General features: G+C 52.3%; 3 protein-coding genes across 6 annotated transcripts in view; 1 reads left to right on the top strand and 2 right to left on the bottom strand.

Moving 5' to 3' along the window:
• The first annotated feature begins 3407 nt into the window (after positions 1-3407).
• Positions 3408-4463, top strand: Percc1 (proline and glutamate rich with coiled coil 1). Its single transcript, XM_029471079.2, has one exon. It carries the CDS (start codon positions 3433-3435, stop codon positions 4246-4248), a length of 816 nt encoding a protein of 271 aa, XP_029326939.1. The 5' UTR covers positions 3408-3432; the 3' UTR covers positions 4249-4463.
• Positions 4464-4953: 490 nt separating this feature from the next.
• Ccdc154 (coiled-coil domain containing 154) lies at positions 4954-14602 on the bottom strand. Of its 3 annotated transcripts, none has more exons than XM_021149296.2 (17): positions 14137-14602; positions 13677-13872; positions 13387-13576; positions 13148-13194; positions 12804-12899; positions 12364-12487; positions 9523-9624; positions 9123-9251; positions 8925-9049; positions 8499-8625; positions 8270-8407; positions 6753-6872; positions 6370-6446; positions 6019-6136; positions 5800-5886; positions 5326-5513; positions 4954-5245 (listed from the first exon to the last, which is right to left on the bottom strand). In XM_021149296.2, exons 1-17 carry the CDS (start codon positions 14141-14143, stop codon positions 5122-5124), a joined length of 1995 nt encoding a protein of 664 aa, XP_021004955.1. In that variant the 5' UTR covers positions 14144-14602; the 3' UTR covers positions 4954-5121. The 3 variants fall into 3 exon arrangements, with proteins under 3 accessions (XP_021004955.1, XP_021004954.1, XP_021004957.1); XM_021149295.2 differs by having other exon boundaries at positions 8925-9052; XM_021149298.2 differs by lacking the exon at positions 9523-9624 and having other exon boundaries at positions 8925-9052.
• A 310-nt stretch (positions 14603-14912) lies between these two features.
• Clcn7 (Cl-/H+ antiporter 7) overlaps positions 14913-25469 on the bottom strand; it is a 33078-nt gene continuing 22521 nt past the window's right edge. The window contains exons 15-25 of one of the 2 annotated variants that reach the window (XM_085833340.1): positions 25232-25370; positions 24554-24647; positions 22855-23024; positions 21535-21586; positions 21141-21247; positions 20811-20896; positions 20388-20517; positions 19368-19427; positions 19109-19285; positions 18686-18766; positions 14913-18459 (exon numbers count right to left, since the gene is read on the bottom strand). In XM_085833340.1, the coding sequence (XP_085689466.1) occupies positions 18373-18459; positions 18686-18766; positions 19109-19285; positions 19368-19427; positions 20388-20517; positions 20811-20896; positions 21141-21247; positions 21535-21586; positions 22855-23024; positions 24554-24647; positions 25232-25370 (1183 nt within the window). In that variant the 3' untranslated portion in view covers positions 14913-18372. Of the gene's footprint in view, positions 18460-18685; positions 18767-19108; positions 19286-19367; positions 19428-20387; positions 20518-20810; positions 20897-21119; positions 21248-21534; positions 21587-22854; positions 23025-24553; positions 24648-25231; positions 25371-25469 lie in introns of both variants that reach the window. The other variant, XM_021185965.3, reaches the window with a different exon arrangement.

Below are 25469 nucleotides of genomic sequence, written 5' to 3' on the forward strand. Positions count from 1 at the left end.
TCTCCGTGGCTTCCTTGTGCTGGGTAGGAGTCCTGACTGCAGTAACCAGGCGTGGTAAAGCATCTTCAGGGTTGGCTTCCCTAGCCGCCTACCCTCCAGGAGCCACAAACTCAACGAAGCCATCAAGTCCAGATGGGCTGGGGAGGTGGGGGCAGGAAAAAGCTGAAGGTCATGGTGTCAGGTGACATAAGTCTAGACTGGAGGTTAGGGCTTCACTGGCTTGAAATCAAAGTGGTGTCCGTGCCTAAAGTGAGGGCAGTGCCAAGAGCAAAGAAGGACTGGAGGAAGGTGAGTGGTACCCAGATCCCTCTTAACCGCCGAGCTGGGTGAAGTACTGGAAGAGAGATAATCGGTAAATGTTTTGAGGCTGAAGTAGTGAAAGCTGCGCTGAGAGGAACCATTTTCCTGTCCTTAGACTTAACCCCAGTAGCAGCAGGAGGAACCATAGCTAATGGCGTTAGAAGTCACTGGGGGCTACTTCAGGGCAGCTGAGTGCTCTAGGGGCTACATTCTTCCAGGAGGGTACCTGGATCGGCTAGAATAGTGTCCACCACTAAATACACATCTACCCTAAACTGAATTTTCTTGGAAAAACTCTTTGTAGACGTGTCTAGTTAAAGCTGAGGGTGTGCTGGATTCAGGCAGTCCTAAATCCAGTGGTGAACATCTGTGTAAGAACTGCCGGCCAAGCATGGTGGTACATGCCTGCAAAGCCAGTACTCAGATAGATACGCGTCTGACGCCAGCGCAGACTACACACCATGACCCTGTCCCAAGGTTAAAAAAAAAAGGGGGGGGGCTGGAGAGATGGCTCAGCGGTTAAGAGCACTGACTGCTCTTCTGAAGGTCCTGAGTTCAATTCCCAGCAACTACATGGTAGCTCACAACCATCTGTAATGAGATCTGATGCCCTCTTCTGGAGTGTCTGAAGACAGCTACAGTGTACTTACATATATAATAAATAAATCTTAAAAAAAAAAAAAAGCAAGCCAAGTGCAGATGACAGCATTGATGCTTATGACAGGCTTTGAGACAAGAAATAGAAGCAGCTGGCAGGACCCCAGGCACCAGCCTCATTGGCGTCTCAGTCTGGACTCCAGGAGGACAGAGAAGACATTCCTGTTCTAAAACCACCCAATTTGGGATCAGTGATTAAGGAAGCCAGAGGAAGCTACACCACCAGAAAGATTGGAGGGGAGCCCCCCAACTCCATCTAGGTTTCCAACCAGAGAAGGGAGGCACCTTGTCTTCACCCCACCAAGGATGCTCAGTGGTTGGTTCAATCAGACTGATGACAAGTACAGCTGGGTTTCTGGGCAAGTGGGTGGCAGCCACCACATGAGAGTCCTTCTCAAAGTCCTTACTGGGCTGGTTGACATGGTCATGGTTAATCTTAGCTGAACAAAGGCCCAGAGGGTGGAGGGGCTTGGAAGGGGTTACAAGGACTGCACATATTAGCTCCCATCCTGGATCTAGTGAGAGGCTGCATAGCCTCAGTCCCCCCTTTCTCCAGGTCCTGTTGCTGCAGAGCATGGTGTATAGCATGCACTGCAGGCAGGATGTCCTCTGGAGAGGTGTACTCCAGAACTCAAAATAGCATGAAATTTAATTTTCTGCCTATTTGACACAGCTTGGATGGGGCCCCAATCAGCAGTATAGATAAGGGTCCTCGGGTCCAGGGTGTGGACCAGCTGGGCCTGAGGCAAACACTCCATGTTCCCCCGGCAGGCTGCGTGCAGGTGAGGCAGTCTTTGGGTACTCCCCCCGCAGGGCTCTGGTTGCTGGGCGCTAAAACAAACGGGCTCTGTTTGCCCAGTCTGCGATGACAATGCCGTTGCCAAATATTTGCCAGCCTCAGGCAGTTGTGGAGCCCAGCTATAAATGCTTGCGCCCCAGGTGGAGGTGGGCCTGCTGAGTGAACTCTGCAGTCTCAGGTAGGAGCCTGTGTGAATGCTAGAGTTTTCTGGGGTGGTCACACCACTGGGGGTTGGGGGGTCCCTCCCACTGGAAATGTATCTGCATTAAACTCTCCACTAGCAGTCACCCTCAAAGACTAGTATCAGGAATGCTGGACACCTCCTGAGACAGAAGGATCCAGCAATGTAGGACATCGAAGTAGCCAGCCCAGTATTTCCCAAACTCAGGGTTTCAGGATAGCAGAGAGGGGCTGGGAAGTTTGACCCTGAGCAGATCTAAGGGGCTTCTCACACCCAGGTTTCTCAGATAGAGATTGTAATCTGATATGCCTCTTTGGATACCTACTCTCCCCTTCCTCTGGGAAGGAGCCTGGTGGCTCTAGGGTTGAGATCTACTGTAGGGTCACTAGCAAGGAAGAGAGAGAGCCATGTCTAGGCTCCAAAGTGAGAACCCCTCTCTCCCTTCTCCCTCTTTTCTTTCTCTTCTTTCTCTTGTCTGTCTGTTGTCTTTCTTCTCTCTCTCTCTCTCTCTCTTTCTTTTCTTCAGTTTTTCTAGACACAGTTTTTCTCTGTTGTGCTGGCTGTTCTGATACTCAGTCTGGAGATCGAGCTGACCTCAGATTCAGAGATCCGCCTGCCTCTGCCCTCCCGAGTTCTAAGATTCTCTGTCCTCCTGAGTTCTGAGATTAAAGGCGTGCATCACCACATCTGGCTTGACACCCTTTTCTTAAAAAATAAGAATTACTACCCAAGAGGGGTGGTACATGCCTTTAATCCTAGCACTCTGGAAGTGGGGACAAGCAGACTTCTGTGAGTTTGAAGCTGGCCCAGTTTATATAGCAAGTTCTAGGATAGCCAAGGCTGAAGAGGTCCTATCTCAAAACAAACAAACAAAAACAGAAGAAGGAGGAAGAGGAGGAGGGAGGAAGAGGAGGGAGAAAAAAAAGAAACAACACCCTAACAATTGCACCTCTTCAAAAAGGGAGTCAGGACTGTAGCTAACAGTAGCTACAGAGGAACCAGGTCTGGTGGCGCTCTTTGGCTGTCACAGCTCCAGAAGCTCCTCATGACATTTACCAGGCATTTGAGGCTGTCAAGGCAGGTTCTGGTCCTGTCACCACAGTGACCCAAGCTCGGACAGGGTAGACGCCTTGTCCAGTGCCTGTCCCTTCCTGTCTGGTTGGTACTGGCCTCTAGGACTTCTGCCTTTGGCCCTACCCTGTGACCTGAGTGACCACAACTGTGGTTGTTCTCATGGTACAACCTGGTTCCCCTGTACCATGACAGCTCCACCCTACACAAGAGGATCCTATACATCCCTCTAAGCCAGGTCTTCTCTGAGCTCAGGAGGTCCAGGGATGGAGAGAGGAAGGAGCTGAAGCAGCCTTGTGGGCCACACAACCAGGCTCATCTAGTGGGTACTGCCAGCCCTAACTTGCTAACCCATCCTCTCACTTCTCTCCTAGCTTGTGTCTGCTGCTCCAGGGAATCCCAGAATTTTGGGGACCTCAACAAGATGGCTGCTGGTGTTATACGGTCTGTCTGTGACTTCCGGCTGCCCCTACCATCACACGAGTCCTTCCTGCCCATAGACCTGGAGGCTCCAGAAATTTCTGAAGAAGAGGAGGAAGAAGAGGAAGAGGAAGAGGAGGAAGAAGAAGAGGTAGACCAGGACCTGCAAGGTGAGGGGCCACAGGGCTGTGGCCCAGACTCCCAGAGCTCAGGAGTAGTCCCTCAGGACCCCAGCAGCCCTGAGACCCCAATGCAGCTTCTGCGCTTCTCAGAGCTCATTAGTGGTGACATCCAGCGGTATTTTGGACGCAAGGACACAGGGCAAGACCCAGATGCCCAAGACATCTACGCTGACAGCCAACCAGCCAGCTGCTCTGCCCGGGATCTCTACTATGCTGATCTGGTATGCCTGGCGCAGGATGGGCCCCCAGAGGATGAGGAGGCTGCTGAGCTCAGGATGCATTTACCAGGGGGGCCTGAGGGTCAGGTGCACAGGCTGGGCCACAGAGGAGACAGGGTGCCACCACTGGGCCCCCTGGCTGAGCTATTTGATTATGGCCTTCGGCAGTTCTCCAGGCCTAGAATATCAGCTTGCCGAAGACTAAGGCTAGAGCGGAAGTATAGCCACATTACTCCCATGACCCAAAGAAAATTGCCTCCATCCTTCTGGAAGGAGCCTGTGCCCAACCCATTAGGCCTACTGCACGTGGGCACACCAGATTTTAGTGATCTACTGGCCAGCTGGTCTGCTGAGGGTGGCTCTGAGCTGCAGAGTGGAGGCACCCAAGGCCTGGAGGGGACACAGTTGGCTGAGGTCTAGTGAGTAGGCAAGTCAGGAGTGTGCCGGGGCAGAGTGACCATTTCTACCCTCGGAATAACCCAGCACCTCCTGCCTGTAGCACAGGCCCTGCCCTAGTAGGTCTGTCTGAGCAGTCACGCAGTTAGCGCTCCCTTAACAGGAGAGCAGGCCCAATAGGATCTGAACTTATGCCAAGCCTGGAACTGTTGCCACCAGCACTGAGAGGCGAGAGGGGGGTGGGGAGAGAGAGAGAGCGCACTTATCCAGACCCGCCACACCTGGCTACCGGCTCCGGCTCTTGGTGGACCCCACTATACACAGCAGGCCTCAGGCCTCAGGCCTCTGCCCAGGGGAAGTGAATAGAACTCAGGCAAGAACTATGGTATCGCCTGTACACCCTTGCCCTTCATTATCAGGCCATTCCTGAGATGTAAGTCAGTAGCACAGAGCAGCTGGGCTGGGACTAAAACCAGGCCAGCCCTCCCGTCTCTGTTGGGTTAGAGCTGGTGGTTCCATGTGTTGTGTCCTCAGCCAGGCTGGTGGCAGGATTAGGGGCCACACGCAGAGTCCAGGTTTTCTTGAGAGGCTAGAAGAGGGACACTGCCAGGTCACAGGGACACTGCCCGATCACACCTAGATGCTCACTCTCCAGATTCACGCTCACAAGTGGCTTCCTTGGCACTTCAGTGTGAGTGAGTGGGTGGGTGGGGCTGAGGATGTCTGAGGACCCTGTCCTCAGTCTACACATTTGTCCTCACAGGCAGCAGGGGTATGTCCTGACAGGTGTGGCCTGGGTGCCCCTGCGACACCCTTGTCAGGCCTGAGAGCTGTGGAAAAGCCATTCCATCAGATAACAGGAGACTCTGGTGCCAATAGGTACAAGAACTGGCATGTTTATTTCTGGAACACAGTCAGAGATGTGACCTCATATGCAGGCTTCCACTGGGTCATCGCTGAGATCACTCCGGGCCTTTTCTGGGCCACCAAGGTCAAGAGGACTCTCTTCCAATGAAGCCACCTGCCCAGAGACGTGGCTCATACACAACCCCCTGTGGCTGTGCTTCTACCCTTGGGAGACCCAGGCTCTCAGCTGCCCACCTCACAGCCTGGTACACTCCCCAGGAGTTCACAGAGACCATTGCGTCCAGGGCTACATCCTTGATGAAGAACCGCTGCCTCACCAGGGACATGAATACCCGCTTGCTGCCCAGGGTCAGTGGCCAGGGACCCTCCTCACTCCACAGGCGCAGCATGCTCTCACGCAGGGTTGCAATCTCCTCTGTGCGCTGCAAGTGCAGAGAGATGGGGCCAAGAGGACCCATGGAGAGCAAGACAAGTACAGAGAAGTGGGACTTGGATCACAGAGGTGGGTGGCAGATGTGTGTATGTGGGGACTGCTCCTGTAGAGGAAGCCCAGCGCGGGGGGCGGGGGCGGTTTTCACCTCCTGGAAGCACTGTTTAGCACCACCCAGATAATGTATTCCTGGGCCCTGGAGAGATGGGAACAGAGGGGCTTGGGGCAGGCTGGCAGAGTGTGAGGGGGTCAGTGGTTCTCCCAGAGTTTTCTCTCACCAGCTTGGTCTCATTATTAAACTTCAGGTTCTGGATGGTTTTGTTGGCCTGAAGGCTGTTCTCCAACTTTATCATTTGCTTCTGAAACTAAACACAGCTCTAATCACGGGCAGACATGGACTGCTGACGTCCAAATGTACCCACTAGCACAGAAATACTCAGGGCCTGGAGTTGAGGGAAGCAGACAGACATAGGTGACTCCTGGGCCCCAAGGGATACCGTGGCCAGCTGCCCCTGGATCTCAGCAATCTTCCGTCCAGGATTCTCCTCTTTCAGAAGCTGCACAGACATCAGCAGGGCAGCTAGGTCTTGTCGCACAGTCTCAACCTCAAACTCCCTGTAGGCGCCAGGGACTGGTTATAGAGGGTTCTAGAGCCCAAGGAAGATTCTGTCACAGGGCTCAACTTTGAGGGTGCAAGCTATTCTAGAGGAGATAGAGCACAGGGTGGGACTAGTCGGGGGCTGAGCAACCATACAGGCAGAGGTGCAGGGCTTGGAAGGACCAGAAAGAACAGGGAGGCCAGAGAGTTTCTGTACCTCCGAGAGGCCTGAGTGGCTTCGAACCCTCACCTGGCCTTGCCCTCAGCGGAGATCTTCACATCCACGTCACTTTTGTGAATGACACACTTGTTGGAGATACTTTCTATCTGAAATGTGGAAGATGGGGGCTGGAGAGATGGCTCAGTGGTTAAGAGCACTAACTGCTCTTCCAAAGGTTCTGAGTTCAAATCCCAGCACCACATGGTGGTTCACAACACCCTCTTCTGGTGCGTCTGAAGACAGCTACAGTGTACTTGCATATAATAAATAAATAAATCTTTAAAAAAAAAAAGAAATGTGGAATATGTAGGAGCCCAGGATGACTTAGTACAGCCATCTGGGAGCCCCAGGCCAGCTCAAACCCAGCCAATGTGTAGAGCCTCAAGGCTAGCTGCAACTCCGGCCTTACCCACCTGTTGGGGGAGGCTGTTCACTTTCTCCTGCACCTCCTCCAAGTGTGCTGAGACTTCTTTCAGCCACTGGACCAGATCCTTCAGGGACTCTCTCTCCATACCTTCCCATGCAGCCTGCGTCTACAATTTCAACATCCAGTGAGGGATGGTAGACAGGGCCTGCTGAAGCCAGGAGGCAGAGTATCTGACTCTAAAGCACGTTTGTATAAAGCATGCAAATTGCCCGGAGAGCCTGGCCAGACACCGCAGAGCACAGATAGTCCAGACTTACAGCAGCTGGGACAGCCTTACCAGTCAGGGTCATCCAGCTGAGCAGAACCATGCCCTTGAGGAGCTGACAGTTGTTCCATGACAGGAACAGAGAACAGACTGGCCATACTGCAGGAGGGTACAGACATTGCAGTCAATGGACCCTGTTGGCAGCTGCTCTGGCCATACATACCCAGAGAGGATGCAGAGCCAGGCAAGGTTGGAAGATCCCCCTGCCACACCAGAGGGTGTGTTCACAGCAGCTTCAAAAGAGAATGGCCTCTTGTGTCCATCAACAGAGGAATGAGTATGCAAAACATGACCTGTCCACACGTGGGAACATTATCGAGCTACCAAGGGATGGAGGAGCACACATCCGCACAACAGGTGGCTCAGGAGAGAAGGCCAAGATGAAAGGCTTGTGCTGGGATGAAGAGCCTATGGTACACAGAGCAGAGCTAGATGGCAGAGGAGAGGGACTGTCAGGCTCTGGAGCCGACCTGGATAACCTCTCTTGTGAATGCACTAAAAGTGCTGGGTGTTAGTTAGGGTCAGGCTTGAGCTCATAATTTTCCTGCCTTGGGCTCCTGAGGTTGGGATCACACACAGGCTAGCCTAGGCTACATCAGGCCAGCCTAAACAATAGTGAAAAAATAATAATAATGGGGTGAAGTAATGGATCAGCAGTTCGGAGCACTTGCTGCTCTTCCAGACGACTGGAGTTTGGCTCTCAGTACCCAGGCTGGGTGGCTCACAATCATCTGTGACTCCAGCCTCAGGAGACCGACACACTCTTCTCCCTATCTGAGCACTTACACACATATGGTATGTACACACAGACACATAAATAAAAAACATACATAAAAGAAACTCAAACAAATGAAATATATAACAAAACAAAACCCATTGAACTGTATGCTTTAAAGGGAGATGGGGGGCGGGCGGTGCTTTTTCAAGACAGGGTTGCTCTATTTAACAGTACTGGCTGTCCTGGAACTTGTTCTGTAGACAAGGCTGGCCTTGGACTACAGACATCTGCCTGCCTATGCTACTGCCTCCATAGCTGGGATTAAGGTAATGTTCTGCCATATCCAGCTGTGAAATAAAGAAAGTGGGGGAGGGGCAAAGAAGAGAGTGGGGAAGAGAAGAGAAAAAGAGTGTGCTAGGGGCTCAGGGGCTGCAGGAGCCACCCTGCCTGATCAGAGGATCAGGTCTCTACCCATGGCCCCATACTTTACTGCCCGTCCTTACCAGTCTGTCCACCTTACCTGGGACAGCTTCAGGCCTAGTGTTTGCTCCTGCAGATCTAGCCTCCAGCTCAGAGCTAGACAGTGGTCACTCAAGTCTTTCAGCTGCTGGTCCAGCCCTGCTACTGACCCCTCTAGGACCTGGCTCTTCTCTTGGAGCTGCATGGGACAGCATAGAGCCAGGGAGGCTCTGCTGGATGCCTGTATACACAGGGATCCCTGCTGACCACCCCCTCACTCAGCCCCTTACCAGCTCCAGTGCATCCTGTGTTTCCTGCTGGGCTAGCTTGCCAGCCATCTGCACAGCCTCCAGATTCTCATGGACATATGAAGCCAACTCCCCGGCCTGGGTCTCCTCCAAGCTCACCTTGGCCTCCCTGCATATCGATACCCACACTACCCTTTAGCACTGGCTAGGGAGGGGGCCGGCCTGTGTGCTAGCTCTGGGACCTCCTAGGTGATCCCGTGGACCAGAGGAAGGGGGCTACCGGGAACAGACTGTGAGGATCAGGGTGGAGGAGGAAGAGGAACTCTAGCAGAGGGTTGCTATCCCGTCATGACGTGTCTAACCGACAGCTGCAGGGGATGAGGGGGTCAGGGTGTTCCCCAGCTGAGCTCAGCCAGTGGTTAGCTGAGCGAGGGGCCGAGTGGACCATCGTCCTGACATGACACCCACCGAGCCTTCTGCTCAGCCATCAGGACACGATTCAGTGACACCTGGTTCTGTCGCACAAACTTGGTCAGATAGACCACAGCTTTGTCTAGGCCCCGGCACTGTTCCAGCAGGTGACCCTCCTCCTCCTGCTGTGGCAGAAGTGGCCCTGAGCCTTGGTGACTACCCCATCTCCCACCATACCTGGCCACCCAGGCCCACCTCACGCTGTGCCCGCAAGGCCCGCAAGCGCTCCTCTGTCAGCTCATGCAGCTTCTGCCAGCGGCTTTCCAGTTCCTCTCGTAGGCTGCTTTCTGCTATCTGCTGTGTACTCTCTGAGGATTTCATTCTCTGTGGAGACAGCACTAGCTGCTGTGAATGTTTTTCAAAATTCCTTATTTATTTTTATATACATTAGTGACTTGACTGCATGTATGCCTGTGTGGAGGGTGTTGGATCCCCTGGTATGGGAGCCACTATATGGTTGCTAGGAATTAAACTGGATCCTCTGGAAGAGCAGCCAGTGCTCCTAACCGCGAGCCATCTCTCCAGCCCAGCAGCTGTAAATCTGTAGCTCACTTGGATAATCCGTGAGGACACTGGGCCCCACCCAGGCCCTCACCTGCTCCAAGGCCAGGAAACTCTTCTGCAGAAAACTGCAGAGTTTAGCCTCTCTCTTTAGGAAGCGAAGGCTCATTTCCTCGTTGAGTTTGGTCATCTGGGCCTGTGAAGGACCACAGAGTCACCTGAAGCTTCCCCGCCAGATAGCCTATTCTGCCTGGTGTGTCCACTTCCTCACCCAGGTCTCATTCTCTCTATGTTCCCAATCCCTGCAGAGCCAGGTTGTATGCACTGGGCAGGAATAAAGGTAGGGCAGATAGGACCCACTGTTCCCCAGAACACTAGATCGTGGGTCAGGAAGAGACCTAATCAAGGTCAGGGGGCCTAGACAATCCAGCACACATCCAGATACTCGAGAGGTATCCAGGAAAGGCTGTTCAGTGGGCACTGAATTCCATGCTGAGCTGGAGCCTCCATAAGAGAAGCTGGTGTGGCGGGCGTGGCAGCGCACACCTTTAATCCCAGCACTCAGGAGGCAAGAGGCAGGAGGATTTTCTGAGTTCGAGGCCAGCCTGGTCTACAGAGTGAGTTCCAGGACAGCCAGGGCTATACAGAGAAACCCTGTCTCGAACCGCCCCCCCCAAAAAAGAGAAGCTGGTGTGAAGATACCCCCCCAGACATGTGGGAACACCCATGCATGGCCGCAGCAAGTGAGGGTGTGGGTAGGAATCCTAGATGTAACCCGTGGGCTGCGCCTCCTCCCCATGTTGCTCTCTTGCTGCTCTGAGGGTCGGAAGGCACAGGACAGCCTTCTGTCCCCCCACCACACACACTCTGTAGTATGGCTGTCTCCTTTGGGACTTGCCATAGCCAGTGCCATTATATGTAGTTGAGCAGCTGTGGTGACCTGTCAAGATCTTGGATTGCAGTCACAGCAATGACAAACAGCTCTGAGCAGATAGCTATCTATGGGAACAGGACTTCACAGTCCCTCTGGGAGAGGGGAGGGAGAGCTATAGACCTTTCCCTGCAATTACAACCACCACTCCCTCCTACCCAACTACTCCGATGCTAAAGTAGAAGAGGTGAAATATTGATGGTGGGGCCATGGGGGCTTTTTGGGTTTGCGCCTACCTGTCTTACCCATGCTATCCTGTAAGAAGCCCCAATAAACTCATTTACTCGCTAAGCTGGACTTGGACTCTTTCTTTAAGCCCGTTGGCTCCTTCCCTATTTGGAGTGAATAAATGTTTCTCCTATGTCTCCCCAGGAATGTCAGGACTTGACAATCTGGGTGTTGTGGCACATGCCTCTAATTCCAGTACAGGAGGTTAAGGTTCACGGGAGGGTTGCTGAGTCTGAGGTGTCGAGCCTCCTTATATACCAAAGAAAAGTCACCAGAAACCTACCTCACAGCATCACCTGCCTAGCACCTCTGTGGCCACAGGACTCTCCTGACAGCAGGTGCAGCTCTCAGGCCTGGGCCACCTTCTGGGTGATGTTCATCTGAGCCACTGCTGGCTTCCCTTCTTTGCAAGAAGGGAGCCTAAAACAGAGGTGGCTTCATTTTATTTTTAAGATAAGATCTCATGTATGTTCCAGGCTGGCTTCACACCTGTCACATGTCACTATGCTCAGATTTATGGGTGCTGGATGGAGATTGAACCCAGAACTCTGTGCATGGGAGGCCAGCAATCCATCCACTGAGCCAGACACCCATCACTTGGCCACTTTTTCTGAAGGGCCAGGCTGCAAACATTTCAAGCTCCCAGGGTCTCCTTTGAAGCCTCTCAACTCTTGTTCAAAGTCGCGACTGTCACTATGTTAAACAAATGTTCATGGCTCTATGCTAATAAAACTAACAAAAACAGGCAGTGGCATGTAAAGTCCTGACACTGATGTCAAAGGACCCTCAAAGGGCCCGATTGGAGCCGCTTCCTCCATGCCTAGCATGTGAGAGATCCTCAGCCCAAGGCTTCCGTGCTCTTGATGATGGCAGTGCATTAACTCCCAGCAGCCAGAGGGGAAGCCACTACTTCTGGGCAGCAGACTTATGCCAGGACAGCTGGAATATCCAGTATATCCTGTCCACCCTGTCCTGTGAGGAGCCTACACACAGAACAGCAGCTGGAGTCCCTGGTCTACATTTATAGAGCCAAAAGCTGGGTGGCAGGCATGTGTAACCATCCCTAAGCTCCATGTAGAAGCAGAGGCCCATCTACCTACCTATCTACCTATCTACCTATTATCTACCTATTACTTACCTATCTAATGACCTATCTATTTCATCTTTGTATTTCAAGCCAGGTTTTTTTCTGGTGTCCTGGAACCAGTTCTGTAGACCAGGTTGACCTTGAACGGAGAGATCCACCTGTCTCTGCCTCCTGAGTGCTAGAACTAAAGGTATACGCCACCACCATGCAGAGGCCCCTCTAGAGGGTCCCTAGTGGAAGGAGAACATGCTGCCTTGGGAATCTGTGAGTCCTACTTGAGAGAAGTGCTAAAGCTGAAAGCAGCTGCGGCAGAGCTTCAGAGTCAGCTGTCCCTTTCTGTTAGTCCAGCTGAGATGGTGGGTGGGTAAGAGGCCCTGCCTGGCCCCTGCCCATGCTTTCTGTTTCCCCAAACCTGCAGCAAGGGAACTGACACTTGGCTACATGATAGTAGAAGTGAGTTTTCAGTGCCTAAGATTGCAGCTAAGGTCAGTGAGTGGGCGATGCAGCTGGGATGAGAGGCAACCACATCAGACAGGGGGGACTGGTGAGCCTATCCTTGTACCCTGAAGCAAACAACTGCAGGAAGGGAGACACTGATGACAAGGCCAGAGGCTAGGGACACTGGAGGTGTCTTACAGAGCGATGGTGATGACTCCTGCCTAGGCTAGGCCTGGCTTTCCAGGAGGTACCTGCATCTTGGCCAACTCAAGGTCCACCTTTTGGCTGGTGTCCTCTTGGTTTTTCTGCAAGGCACTGCAGGCTGCTTCCCGGCCCTGCTCCTCTTGGCTCAGCATGCCAGTCAGGCTGGTCAGCCTAGAGGCAGTAGGTGTGGTAACACCAACTCAGCTAGGGAATCCTGGGGGCCCTAGGTCCTTCTCAGGATGGGGTACACAATCCACCCGGGTGACACATGGAAATAGACCTTGGGGATATCTAGTAAGGGCAAGGCACCAAATGAAAGAGAGAAGGCAGGTGGGGCCTCAATAGTCAGAAGTGCAGCATTCATGTTACAGGATGCTCCCCCAGGGGCACTAAGGGCTCAGGACAGAAGACCTCAGCCTTGCTCTGGCCCGAGATTTCCAGTGTGTACACAAAACTGATTTCAAGGTAATCCAAGAAGTTGGCCCACCTGAGGTTTATCTCCTGCTCAGAATGTTTCCGCTCTGAGTCCTGTAGAGCCTGTTTCCTCCTGATGTGTGTCAAAGCCTCCCGGACCTCCACCAGCCTGGTGGAAGGAGTTGCCCTGCTAGCCCCAGAGCAGCCAGGCAGCATCTGTTGCTGCAGGTCTGACCATGGGGACACATAATCAGTCTCCCACCCCAGTGTGTGCAGAGCCAGTCTGAGTCGGACTATTATAGGTACTGTTTACTTAGATGAGGTCCATGTGGGCCCTAATGGCAGTTCCTGCAGGGAAGCATGGGTCCCAGCTCCCCGCCCCCTCCCTCCTTCCCTCCCTCCCCTCTCTCTCTGTACCTTTTATCCAGGGTTTGCATCTGGTTCTGGCTCTGGGGCCCAGATAACTGCAAAAAGGAGGGAATGAGGGCGAGGCAGGTTCAATCTGTGCCCACCAAGCAGCACAGATGCAGCAGGACATGTTGGAGCCAGAGTTTGAAATGACTGGGGTCAGCAGTGTCAGGATCCAGGAAGTGTGTGTTCCAAGCATCAGGAAAAGGGTGGCTCACTCTTACCTGCTGCTCTACCCAAGGACTCACCTCTAGCTCCTCCTTCTCTGGGCTCCAGGCTGCCTGTTGTACTTCTCGCCTCAGCTGGCGCAGCTCTGAGGCCTGCATCTGCACACGGGCACGAACCTGCAACAGCTCACGAAGCAGGCCCAATGTGGCATGCTCACAGCGTTCCTTGTGTCCCCTCAGACGAACCACCTCAGCCTGCAGCTCAGTTACCCTGATTAGGGCCAGAACAGGTGGGTCAAGCTGTGCCTCTCCTGGAGGTAACTCACTCACAGTTTATCATCTCCCTTTTTCTCATCCACTGTGAGGCTCACCATTGCTCCAGCTGTTTCCACTGCTTAGGGGTGTCCTGTTCAGGGACCAAGGAGCCGGATGCCCGGCCACTGCACTCATCTCTCTCTGAGGTCTCAGCACTGACTAGGCCTTCTGTTAAGAGCAGCTCCAGGTCCTCGAGTGTGACAGTGCTCAGGTGTGAAGGTGAAAGCCCTAGTGAGGGGCCGTCTGCTGGCTCTGGAAGGAGATACCTTGGAGCTTGTGCACAAGGACAGGAGTAGTGCCTGTAATCTTGCTTGCTGTCACCCTGACCTCAGAGACTCATATCTCTGAGTCATATAGATCAGCCCTTCTGGAGGTCCAGGTAAGAGGGGTTGAGTGTCAGGGGGAGGACACACAGTCCTAGGAAGCAGAGTAGGGCAGAGGTCCCACCTCGCCAGCTCCATGAGAACCTGTGAGGTCCAAGAGCAGGACTACTGTATACCCCTCATCTCCGCTCACCTGACATGGCTTCACCAGCGGCCACCACCTATAGCGCAGGCAACAGTTATCAGTGCCCCTGTGGCTGCCCAAGGTTGGGCACCAGGCCAGGGTGGCTGAGTGGTTGGCTGGAGAGAAGCAAGTGATCCAGGGAGAAAGCTGCAGGAGCTGGGGATTGGCTGAGGGACAGCAGAGAAGGCTTTGGGCCACAGAGCAGGCAAGGATTTAGAAAAGGCTGTGAGACTCAGAGACTCGAGGATCAAGAGGGAGGCCTGAATCTTAGGGAGAAGGCAAGGGTTGAGAGTGGAGACTGTGAACCTTCAGGGGGCGAGTCAGGGAGAGAGGCTGTGGACCCCAGAGAGCAGTAGTGGAGGTATCTAGTGGCTCCTGCCCTTCCACCTTGCCTCTTCAGTGAATCCTGAAGGAGGCAGGTACAGCTGAGTTATTCTGGAACCTTCTTTTTCTCACCAGAACCCTATGACTTCATGGCCAACTGCCAGTGGAACCTGAGCCCTCATATGCCCTGTCTTGCAGACTTCCTAACTTCTGGTTCCTGAAAAGATTTGGGGGTGACAGTGAAGTATCCCCATTGCAGAAGAGCTTCCCCTGGCTCTAGGGCTACTGGATTATGGCCACAGTGAAGAGGTTGTTTAGGGACCATCACAGGCCTGAGTCACACACAAAGCAGAAGGGAAGGGTCCTAGGCAAATGGGACACAGATACACAGGGTGACACCACAGAATAGGCCGCTGGGATTTCAGCCTTCCCAAGAGTCAAAATAAGAATACTGGGAGAGACAAATTTTGATTGTTTTATTTAACCTAATATATCCAAAAATATCATTTCACCATGTAGTCAGCACACGGCTGTGGACAGACTGCACAGCCATGGACAGATTGCACGTGCCTTTTTTGGTACCAAGTCTTTGAGACCCTGTGCAGTGTTTTTCACCCCTTGGGTCCAACTTTAGGAATGGCCCTTCCCAGTCCAGAGCACCCCTGGCGTTGTCACTTGGACCTCTACACCAGATGGGTCAGTTTTAACTTCTTGAAGAGCCTGCTGTGGCCAGGCTTGAGAACAGGATGCCATCCAAGCAGGTCACAGAACCCATGCTCTGCAGTGAGTCTGAGAGCAAGTCTGAGATGGGACGAGAAGGCCAGAGTCCCTGGACGGCCCTCCCACTGGGCCCTGGGCTGGCTGCAGTACTCTTCAAGAACTGCACCACTGCCCGACACAGACAGCAGCTACTGTTTACAGAAAGTGCCATCTGCACTTGTTTATCACCATGCTGAGTGCCTGACTCCCCAGAATGCTGAGCCCAAGGCAGAGAACAGGGGGCTCTCATTTCTCATTCCAGACTCAACATACTTAGCCCATCTCTTCATGGAAGGAAGAGCCGCTCTTTTGGAGGGACAACTGAAAGGCAGGAGCTGCCTGCTTTCCAAAGAAAGACCCTGTGTGGCCTTGTAACAGACTCGTGCCAGAGACACTGCAACTATCTTTACAAAGTTCCCAGGGGAGAAGACTCTGAAGGTGACTGAGGGACGTCAGTGGGGCCAGCTTTGACAACACAGGGATCAGGGGTAAAGTTCCTTGGCTCTGGTGCTGTACTGGCTATTTTTGTGTCAACTTGACACAGCTGGAGTTATCACAGAGAAAGGAGCTTCAGTTGAGGAAATGCCTCCATGAGATCCAACTGTAAGGCATTTTCTCAATTAGTGATCAAGGGGGAAAGGCCCCTTGTGGGTGGGACCATCCTTGGGCTGGTAGTCTTGGGTTCTATAAGGGAGTAGGCTGAGCAAGCCAGGGGAGGCAAGCCAGTAAAGAACATCCCTCCATGGCCTCTGCATCAGCTCCTGCTTTCTGACCTGCTTGAGTTCCAGTCCTGACTTCCTTTGGTGATGAACAGCAGTATGGAAGTGTAAGCTGAATAAACCCTTTCCTCCCCAACTTGCTTCTTGGTCATGATGTTTGTGCAGGAATAGAAACCCTGACTAAGACAAATTGGTACCAGCAGAGTGGGGTATTCCTGTGACAACCTGACCATGTTTTGGGGAGGACTGTGGAAGGACTTTAGAACTTTGGGCTTGAAGATCCATTCGTTGTTAAGAGCTCTGTCAGATGTTGTGTAGGAGCTTGGAAGATAATGTTGAGAACAGTGCAGAAGATGGAGGTCTGGTTTGTGAAATTTCAGAGGGAAAATTAAAGACTCTTTTCAGGGCCATTGCTGTTTTGATTGTGAAGATTTTGTAGTTCTGGTTAGCTGGGGCTGAAGAATCAGCTGTGATTAACAAGATACCAGAACTACTAAAGCAAAAACTTTGCATTACTGGGACTATTGATGCTGGTTAGCTGGAGCTAAGAAATTAGCGGTGATTAAGAAGAGACCAGCATCGTTGAGGTGACATCTTTTGGGAAGTGTTTTCTGAAAGCACAAAGAGGCTGTGTTCCAGAGATAGGCAAGGTTGTACTCCTTCTGCAGCGGGACTTGGTAATGTGTAAGGGTCACCCAGGTGGTACTGGTTTTGAAAGCATGAAGGGGTCATGCAGAGCAGCTGAGGCTCGGCACTGTGAGAGGCCATGGAAGGCCATTGGTGAAGGTGCAGCCTCAGTTGCAGTTGACGGCCCAGGACTGAAGGGGTCATGCAGTATTTTGGAGATGCCAGTACCATGAGATGACCACCAAGAGCAGCAGCAGCAGTGGAGTACAGGCATCTGGAGCCCAGAGGACGATGTGTGTGCTACAAAGGGCATGGCTGGAGAAGTGACCCAAGCCCTTGGAGGAGCCCAGAAGATCGTGAGTTGGATCCCAGACGTTGGACGGTTGGAGATTGATTTTTGCTTTGATTGTGACTGTGCCCTGATATTTTCCCTCTTGAAGGAAGAAACTGTTTTAGTGGAGCCCACAGTTAAGAGACTTTTAATTGTAAAAAGACTTTGGATTTTAAAAGAGATGGATATTTTAAAGAGATTGAAATTTTAAGAATATGTAAAGACTGTGGGACTTTTAAAGTTATTTAGATTTTGGGAATGAATAAGAATGTAAGGGTTGAGGCTTACTAGTGATGTGTTTGTGTGTCAAGTTGACAAGGGGTCAATTGTACTGGCTATTTTTGTGTCAACTTGACACAGCTGGAGTTATCACAGAGAAAGGAGCTTCAGTTGAGGAAATGCCTCCATGAGATCCAACTGTAAGGCATTTTCTCAATTAGTGATCAAGGGGGAAAGGCCCCTTGTGGGTGGGACCATCCTTGGGCTGGTAGTCTTGGGTTCTATAAGGGAGTAGGCTGAGCAAGCCAGGGGAGGCAAGCCAGTAAAGAACATCCCTCCATGGCCTCTGCATCAGCTCCTGCTTTCTGACCTGCTTGAGTTCCAGTCCTGACTTCCTTTGGTGATGAACAGCAGTATGGAAGTGTAAGCTGAATAAACCCTTTCCTCCCCAACTTGCTTCTTGGTCATGATGTTTGTGCAGGAATAGAAACCCTGACTAAGACAGGTGCTCACGGGTCCATCCATCCTAGGGCTACCCCAGGATGGCCAGGCCCTGGGAGGCCACTTCCCAAGGGCCTCGCACACAGTACAGTAGTAAGCAAGCTACTATGGACCCCAGGGACCTAAGGGCTTCAAAAAGACCTGCATTCTGGCTGTGGTCCAGGGCCATGACCCCAGGTCTGAAAGCCTAGGGCAGAATTTGGTGAATTCAAATTCAGTCTTCATGTGATTTTCAGATCACAAGCCCCAGGTATAGAACCAGTCTCCCCATCTTCTGGACAAAGATGCGGGGCGGCATGTGTGGCACATGTGGGTTCCCTGACAGAGTCTGCTCCAGGCTGTAATAGCTCCTCATGCCCTGCTACTGAAGCCCCTGGCTGTGTGAGCAGTGCAGACAGGGTAAGGGCTCAGAGTCAGAGCAGAGACAGCAGTAGGTAGTAGCTCACGTCTGTCTTTCTCACACACACTCTATTGGCTCTCAAAAGTGAGCCACAGGGGTGTGAAAACACACGCTTCATCCTGGGAGAAGGAACCAGGAGTGGGGCAACTCTGAGGCCTGGAGGGTCAGGGCATAGGGAAAGTGCTGATGGCTGAAACCAACTGCCCAGGACAAAGGGTCTGGCCCCCACACCAGCCAAGCCTAGGGAGGGCATTTGCTCCTGTTGCTGCACTGCCTAGGGGGCAAGGCTTTGGCTGAGATCAGGGACCCTGGGAGGAGGTGCAGAGGGGCTGGGGTACTGCTGTCCAAGGCTGGGGGGCCAGTCCTCACGTCTGGGCCAGTGAAAGCTCTTCTAGGCCTCCCTTTCCTAGGCGGTATCTTGCTAGGTCCTTCCTGGTCACCAGCCCGACCACCTGTAGGAACAATACCAGGTCACAGAGTCCCCATAGGGTCTACAGAACTTCTACTCCATGTGATGGCATACTCCACATACTAGTTCCAAGTAGGTGTACAATAATAATAGGCTAGGACCCAGGCTTACAGACAAGACCCAATGTCCACCCACAACCTAGCAATAATATAGGAAGTAGAGTGTGAACCAGCTCCCGTAATCTCCAGCAGGACAGACAGCAGTCTCACCTGATTGTGGTTGTCTACTACTACCAGGTGCCTCAGGCCCAGAGCCCGGAAGAGCTTGAACACCCGAGGAAGAGATGCCTCCTGCAAAGTAATCAGCTGCCTTTAGCCCACTTTACCCAGCATAGGAAGAGATTCAAACCCCCAAACCAAGCACTTCAAGGGTTCTGAGCTGCCTCTTCCCCTCCATGCCTGACTCTAAGGACCTGTGTAATGCTAATGGGGTTCTCTCAGGCTGTCCCTAATACATTCTGGTTAGATGGCCACCTCAGGATGCAAGCTCTACTTGCACGATCCCGGAAGCCTCCTCTGCCTGGCAGCAATTACTCCACACGATTCCAGAGGCTCCTTACCATCTTTTCAAAGTGTATAAGGCATCAAACCATACCCCAGCCCTGCTTCCAACTCCTCTGGGTCCGTAAGTACCTGAGGCACAGTGTAGGGAGAAGGGTTCATGAATTCAGAAAGGTCCATGGTGCATTCACGCTCATCCTGGGATACATGAATGGACTGGATTGGGGGGAAGCGTGGATAGGCATCGCGGAAGTCCTTCAGCCTCAGCCGCCGCTGCACCAAACCCATGTTGGACCTCTCCACAAACACCTGAAGGCAGCAGCCAGTTATGTGTCTGCCACTGTGAAGGACGGTGCCCAGGACACTCCCACCCAAGGGCAGCTGGGTGTACCTTATGTTTCAAGAGAACGATAAGCTGGGAACGCAGGATCAAGCCTTGGAGCCTGGCTGGCTGCAGGAGAGGAAAGAGTCAGAGGCCTTGAGACCGCAGTGGGAAACTTTGGCCAATCCTATTCTGGCCAGATTCCCCCATTGGCCCATGGCTGCTGTTCCACGGTCACCTCTAAGTACAGGCATTGAAGTGAGCATGTCTCGCACAATCCTGCTAATCCCTCAAGTATCTGACACAGGGCTAAGCCTTCCAGCAGAGCATGGAAGTCATGCTGAGAAAGAAATCAACTGGTAGCAAGATGTAGCCCAAGTGTGTTCCTTACATTCTTTCAGTCCATCAGTGCCAATGTCCAACACATCCTAGCAGGCCAAGGGTGTCAACATTAGCTGGCCTCACCCCTCACCAGCACCTTCTGACAGATTCATAGTCACCAACACCATGACTAAGAAGTCCAGATAGAACCACCGAAGGCCTGTGGTCTGTGGGGGACAGTCCAGCTAAGAGAGGACTTTATTACTCTACAAGGAATACATGATTTCCTGTTCAAGAGCTGGAGAACTGATGAGTGGCTGGTTAAGAGCACTTGATGCTCTCGCAGAAGACCCAGGCTTGATTCCAAGCACCTACATGATAGCTCTCACCATCTATAATGCCAACTCCAAGGATCTCTTGAAATTTTCAGGTACCAGTCATGCATGTGGTACACATACATACATGTGGGCAAAACACATAAATAGAATAAAAATAATATCTTAAAGTTTCTTATTCAGGTGAACTACATAACACCCCCCTCCCCACCCCGAGACATGTGCTGCTCACAGGTACAAAATAAAAAGAAGCTGAAGAGCTGGGCGTAGTGGCACATGCCTTTAATCCCAGCACTCTGGAGGCAGAGGCAGGCAGATTTCTGAGTTCGAGGCCAGCCTGGTCTACAAAGTGAGTTCCAGGACAGCCAGGGCCATACAGAGAAACCCTGTCTCAAAAAAAAGGAGCTGACGTTCAGAGAGGTGTCCACAGTACCTGGGTGTCTCCTACATCCTCCACCACAGGGAATCCGTTGTGATTAGACGCTGTGTCACTTAGGACATCCACGATGATGCCAACCTTCTCTCGCCGCCTCAGGCAGGTCACAGGTGTGCTCATTACTTCCCTGCCAAGAGGCCCAAGCCAAGTGAGTTACACCACAGCACAAGTTGTCAGGGGACTTCTTTAAGAACTTTTGTACCATGTAAATACTTGACCGACACAAAGCTGTCAGACTTGGGACCCCAGAACCCCCATTTCCATGCCAGAGACTTAAGGAGGTACTGGGAGACTAGCCATGAATCGGCCACAGTGGGAATGCTGGGACCTGGGCTCTCCACAGGCATTCAGTGTTTGCCCTGTCCACATCCACCCATAGCACCCAGGAACCCAGAGGCTTAACAGGCCAGCTGGCCATACCTGGCTGTGAGCGAGTGTGAGGTGACTGGGGCTTCCCAGTGTAGGAAGGGTACACTCTGCAGCTGGATGTGCATGTCATAGAGGCCCTGGGTACAGAGTCAGGATTCAGGACACTGTCCAGGGGTCCTTATGGCACACTGTCTTTCCCAGGGCCCTACTTGTACTCTCCTCCTGAAGAGGGCGTATGGGAATGACTCAATGGGCTCCCTTCCTTCTGCAGCTGTCGCAAGCCCCTTAAACCCCAGTGCCAGGCTACAAGGACAATATCCAGGGTAACAGAGGACAAACCACCCCCCTCATGCTGCGCACCTCAATGAAAACATCACCCACAATCTTGGCAGTCATCAGCACCAACATGATGGGGAAACCGTAGGTCACGTTGCTGGTGGCCTCCATCATGATGACTGTCAGGCTAAGGGTCATTCTCACGATCCCACCTGTGGGGGTAATCATAAGCCCCTGTCCCTCTAAACATAGGATCCTCAGCTCTGCTACATCTGCAGTCTTTTTACCCACCCAACTTTCCAGACCCCAGAGGCAAGGATGCTAACTGCTGAGCCCTACCCACTGCCCCCAGACTGTGCTATGGAACTGATGACCTCATCTGCCTCACTTCCAGTCCTGCTCACATAAATGGCAAAGGGTAGCCATGGTGGAACACACAACGGGTAGGCAGGGTAAAACTGAGGCTAACTCACCAAAGAAGGCAAGAGCTGGGGCTTACCAAGCTGAGCAGCAGCTCCCATCAGGGCGTATTTACCAGGATCTGCCCAGATCTGCGGGACGCAACATGGGTGAGTATCAGAGACGGTGGTAATCCTCACCCAACTTACCAGGGCCTACTAGTGAAGACGTTATGCTTGGGCATAGTGATGCACACACAGGACATCTTACTCCAGTGCCCCCTGCTACAAACAGTGTGCTAACACTCTAGCTAGGTGTGCCACGTATAGGGACAAGGTACAGACTATGCTACTTGCCCACACCCATGAGTTGATAAGGCTGTGCTTTTGCCAAGGAATCTACAGACAGTGAGGACAGCAGACAAAAGTGTGCACAAGGTGCCACGGCCCATGTCCACGAGGACACACTGAATCACCCAAGGAAAGACATTCAGCTGTGAAGAAAGAAACCCTAGAACACGTCACAACACAGATCAAACAACAGGACATCACACTCAGTTGACATTGCAGATATGAGGGTATATACTGTGTGCCCTAGGAAATGTTGACAACAGATGAGTCCAAAGACAGTGGGAAGTAGAGGCTAACAGAACTGAGGAAGGGAAAATGGGAGTGGCTATTAATACAGCAGGGCTCCTTTCTAGGTGAAGAACCAACACTGAAGCTGGAAGGGACTGTGGCACAATGCTAAGCATCTAATGCCACTGAACTGTTTATGTTCACAGCAATCACTCCTGTGAACCACATCTCAGAAGACAGAACCCAACCAAAGCAGATCTAGACAGACACCTGAGCCTAAGGACAGGGGAGGGTCAGCTACAGGCTTCCTGTTGCTATCCCTTCTGTAATTTGTCAATCTAGGTTTTTCCCCCTTCCCTTCCCTTCCCTTTTTTTTAAAATTAAAAATAATTTTTTTTCTCCTTTTCTTTTTTGTTTTTTGAGACAGGGTTTCTCTGTGTAGCCCTGGCTGTCCTGGAACTCACTCTGTAGACCAGGCTGTCCTGGAACTCACAGAGATCTGCCTGCCTCTGCCTCTTGAGTGCTTGGACTAAATGTGTGCCCTACCACCTCCCAGCATAACTTGTCAACCTTACTCAAACTGAAGTGAGAAAACACACAGATCAAAACCGCCTGGCAGCTGGTGAGAGGAAGGGCTGAGGCCTACAATCAGGTCAGTGCTAGACGGATCTGGGCTCCTTATCTCCCTGATGTGTCTCCAGTTATGTCATGTAGTATTCCATGGCATCAGAGCTTTTGCCTAGATGCACCCAGTGTCCAGATCCCACCTGTGGTATCCCCTAGACCTAGGGCCAGCAGGAACACCTGAGGAGTAGAGCTCTGGCGTGCTTCCCCCAACTCACCGCTGCCCCTGTGAGGTAGGACAGGGAGATGCCAAAGAGTCGGCCCCAGGCAGCCCCAATGAGCAGGGATGGGATGAAGACACCAGCAGATACTGTGAGGCCATAGGTCCAGCAGGCCAGGAAGAAGTAGACCAGGGTGAACAGGCCGAGAGTCATGGGATTATAGGAGCCTAGGGGAAAGGAAGGTCATCTGGCTATAGCTGGGACTCAGGCTTGTGCAGGGATTCCCTGCCTGCCATGGGCACCAGAGCCCAGATTCCCAGTGGTCCCCAGAAAGTTCTGTATTCTCAGCGTTTCCAGGTGAGAGGTAGGTCCCATCAGAAGTGCTGGTGAGGAAGTACAGCAAGGTAACTTCAAGATGGCAGCATAGCTGTCAAATTCAGGGCCCATAATGCCAACACCAAACTCCCCAGAACGAGCAACAGCCTGAAGTCAACGTGCCCTGCCCCATGTAGAGGCTGTTCTCTAGCACAAAGAGGAAGCCCATACTCCTGAGAGCTCAGCTGGACTCAATCTGTGTGACTTCATATGCCAGCTGCACTAGGGCAGCTTCCCTGAGCCCAGGAGCCCTGCAATAGCTAGCAGTTCAGGGCAAACACTCACCAGAGGGGAGAGGTGACCAAGACATGTTCTATTGGGTCCCCATTGGGCCCCCAAACCACTCCTAGCCACTATAATTCAGTGGGAGTTTTGTAGATCCTAAACAAGATGATGAGGTTGTATTTGTGGATGAGAAACCAGAAAAGGCCAAAAAGAGAGGAACCGCAGTGGCCTATGTGAAGGCCAGGCTGGGGGATGTGCCAGCAGTCTGTGCAGCTAACCATGGACCAGGTGACTGATGTCAGCAGGAACAAGTCAGTAAGAGCAGAGGTCCACATGTTAGAGGCCACTGGCTTAGTCTATGGCAAATTTATGCATTAACTTTCATGATCCTTTCCTATGGACAGCCCCCCACACAAGGAAGTCCCCAGTAGCTTTACGGTAAGACACAATTATAAACAATTGTTCCCATAAGTAGGGTGTATGTCATGGTTAACCTCAGTTGTTAATTTGATATACTTGTGAACAGGGAACTAAAGGATTGCCTCCAGGTGTGGACATGTCTGCTGGGGCGTTTTCTTGATTGCTAAGTGAAGTGTGAGGATCCAGCATACTGTGGGAAGCCAGAAATCAATGTTCCTTCACGGTCTTTGCTTCATTCAGTTCCTGCCTCAGCTTTCCTCAAAGATGGACCACAACCTATAAGCTAAGTAAACCCATTCCTTCTCGAGCTGGTTTTCATCAGCAGGAGAAAGCAAACTAGACAGAAAGGGAGGAGCTGGAAACACAGGTCTAAGGCTGCTCAGCTCTGCAGCACTAGAGGCACACTACTAACTCTAGGCACTACCAGGGCTACAGCTGAGCCCCGGAGAGCCTGAGCTTGGAGCCAGCAGGCTAAGTTTTCCACTGGAGAGAAAGATGGAGGTAACTCGGGTGACTGCCCTTAGGAAGAAAGGTGAAGACTGGGAGCGCAGCCAGTCCCTCTCCGGTGCTTGGCTACCCCCAAGAACCCAGCAGTCCTGTGCGGTGCCATGTTGGCTCCTGCACTGCAGCACACCTCACCACACCAGAGAAGACCCCTTAGCTGAGACCATTGACCTCTGAGGCAAAAGCTTGCCCACTGTCCATAGGAAGCTGCAGCCATGCTGACTGCACTTACCTGGTGGGTCATGGAACAGGCTGACAACGCTCTTCTCAGGGGTGTTAAAGAAGGCTGCGGCCATGGAGTTGTATTCACCATCTGCACAGAAGAGCTGCAGAGTTGAGAAAGGAAGGACACAGAGGGAGAGATGGCCACAGGGCAGATGCTGTGCGGTGGAGTGCTGCTCATGTACCCCGAGTCTGGAGAGCACCAGACAGGATCTGGGCTCAGAATACAGCCCGAGGTGAAGTTCAGAAAGGGTTTCACTGGCATGACCACCTCTCTGGGTGATGGAGGTCCATTTGTCCATGCCATCCAAAAGAAACAGGATCCTAGGAGCTTCATAAGCAATGCTTTAGAATCGACAGTGGGACACTGGTCCTGGGAACCAGGAGGCCCGGTCTTCTCAGCTGAGTACTATTTTACTACATGGAGGGACACATCATTTGTTTGCCTGAGGACAGAGGTTACAGGTATGCACTTCTCTAATCTATTCTGAGCTTCAGTCTAAAACTCTCTCCAGGAAGTCCTGGAAAGGACTTTGGTGAGATCACTCTAGAACCCACTCCCCACGAACCTAGTGACAGACAGCCTCAGCTTTCCATGGGACCCTACACACAGAGCACTGTTACCTCTGGGAAATGAAAGGCCTGCAGTGGGTCCTGCTCACAGGGCCAGCCCAAAGCCTGTGCCTACCTGGAGTGGGTAGGACATGGAGCTCCCCTGCAGGGGCTGGCAATCTCGAGACGAGTAAATCAAGACAAACGCAACTGTTGCTGTGACAGCAGCCACCAGCATGGCCTCAATCACCTGGAGACAGGGCCGGTGGATGTACCTAGAGACCAAAGTGGACTTTGCTGCAGGGATGGCCAGGGACAGTAGCCTCATCTGCCCTGCCCCTGGCAGTTGCCAGGAAAACCAGACCCAGAACCCA

Source organism: Mus caroli, unplaced genomic scaffold, assembly GCF_978045245.1.
Source record: "Mus caroli unplaced genomic scaffold, Mus_caroli_1 scaffold_18, whole genome shotgun sequence".
Lineage (NCBI taxonomy): Eukaryota > Metazoa > Chordata > Mammalia > Rodentia > Muridae > Mus > Mus caroli.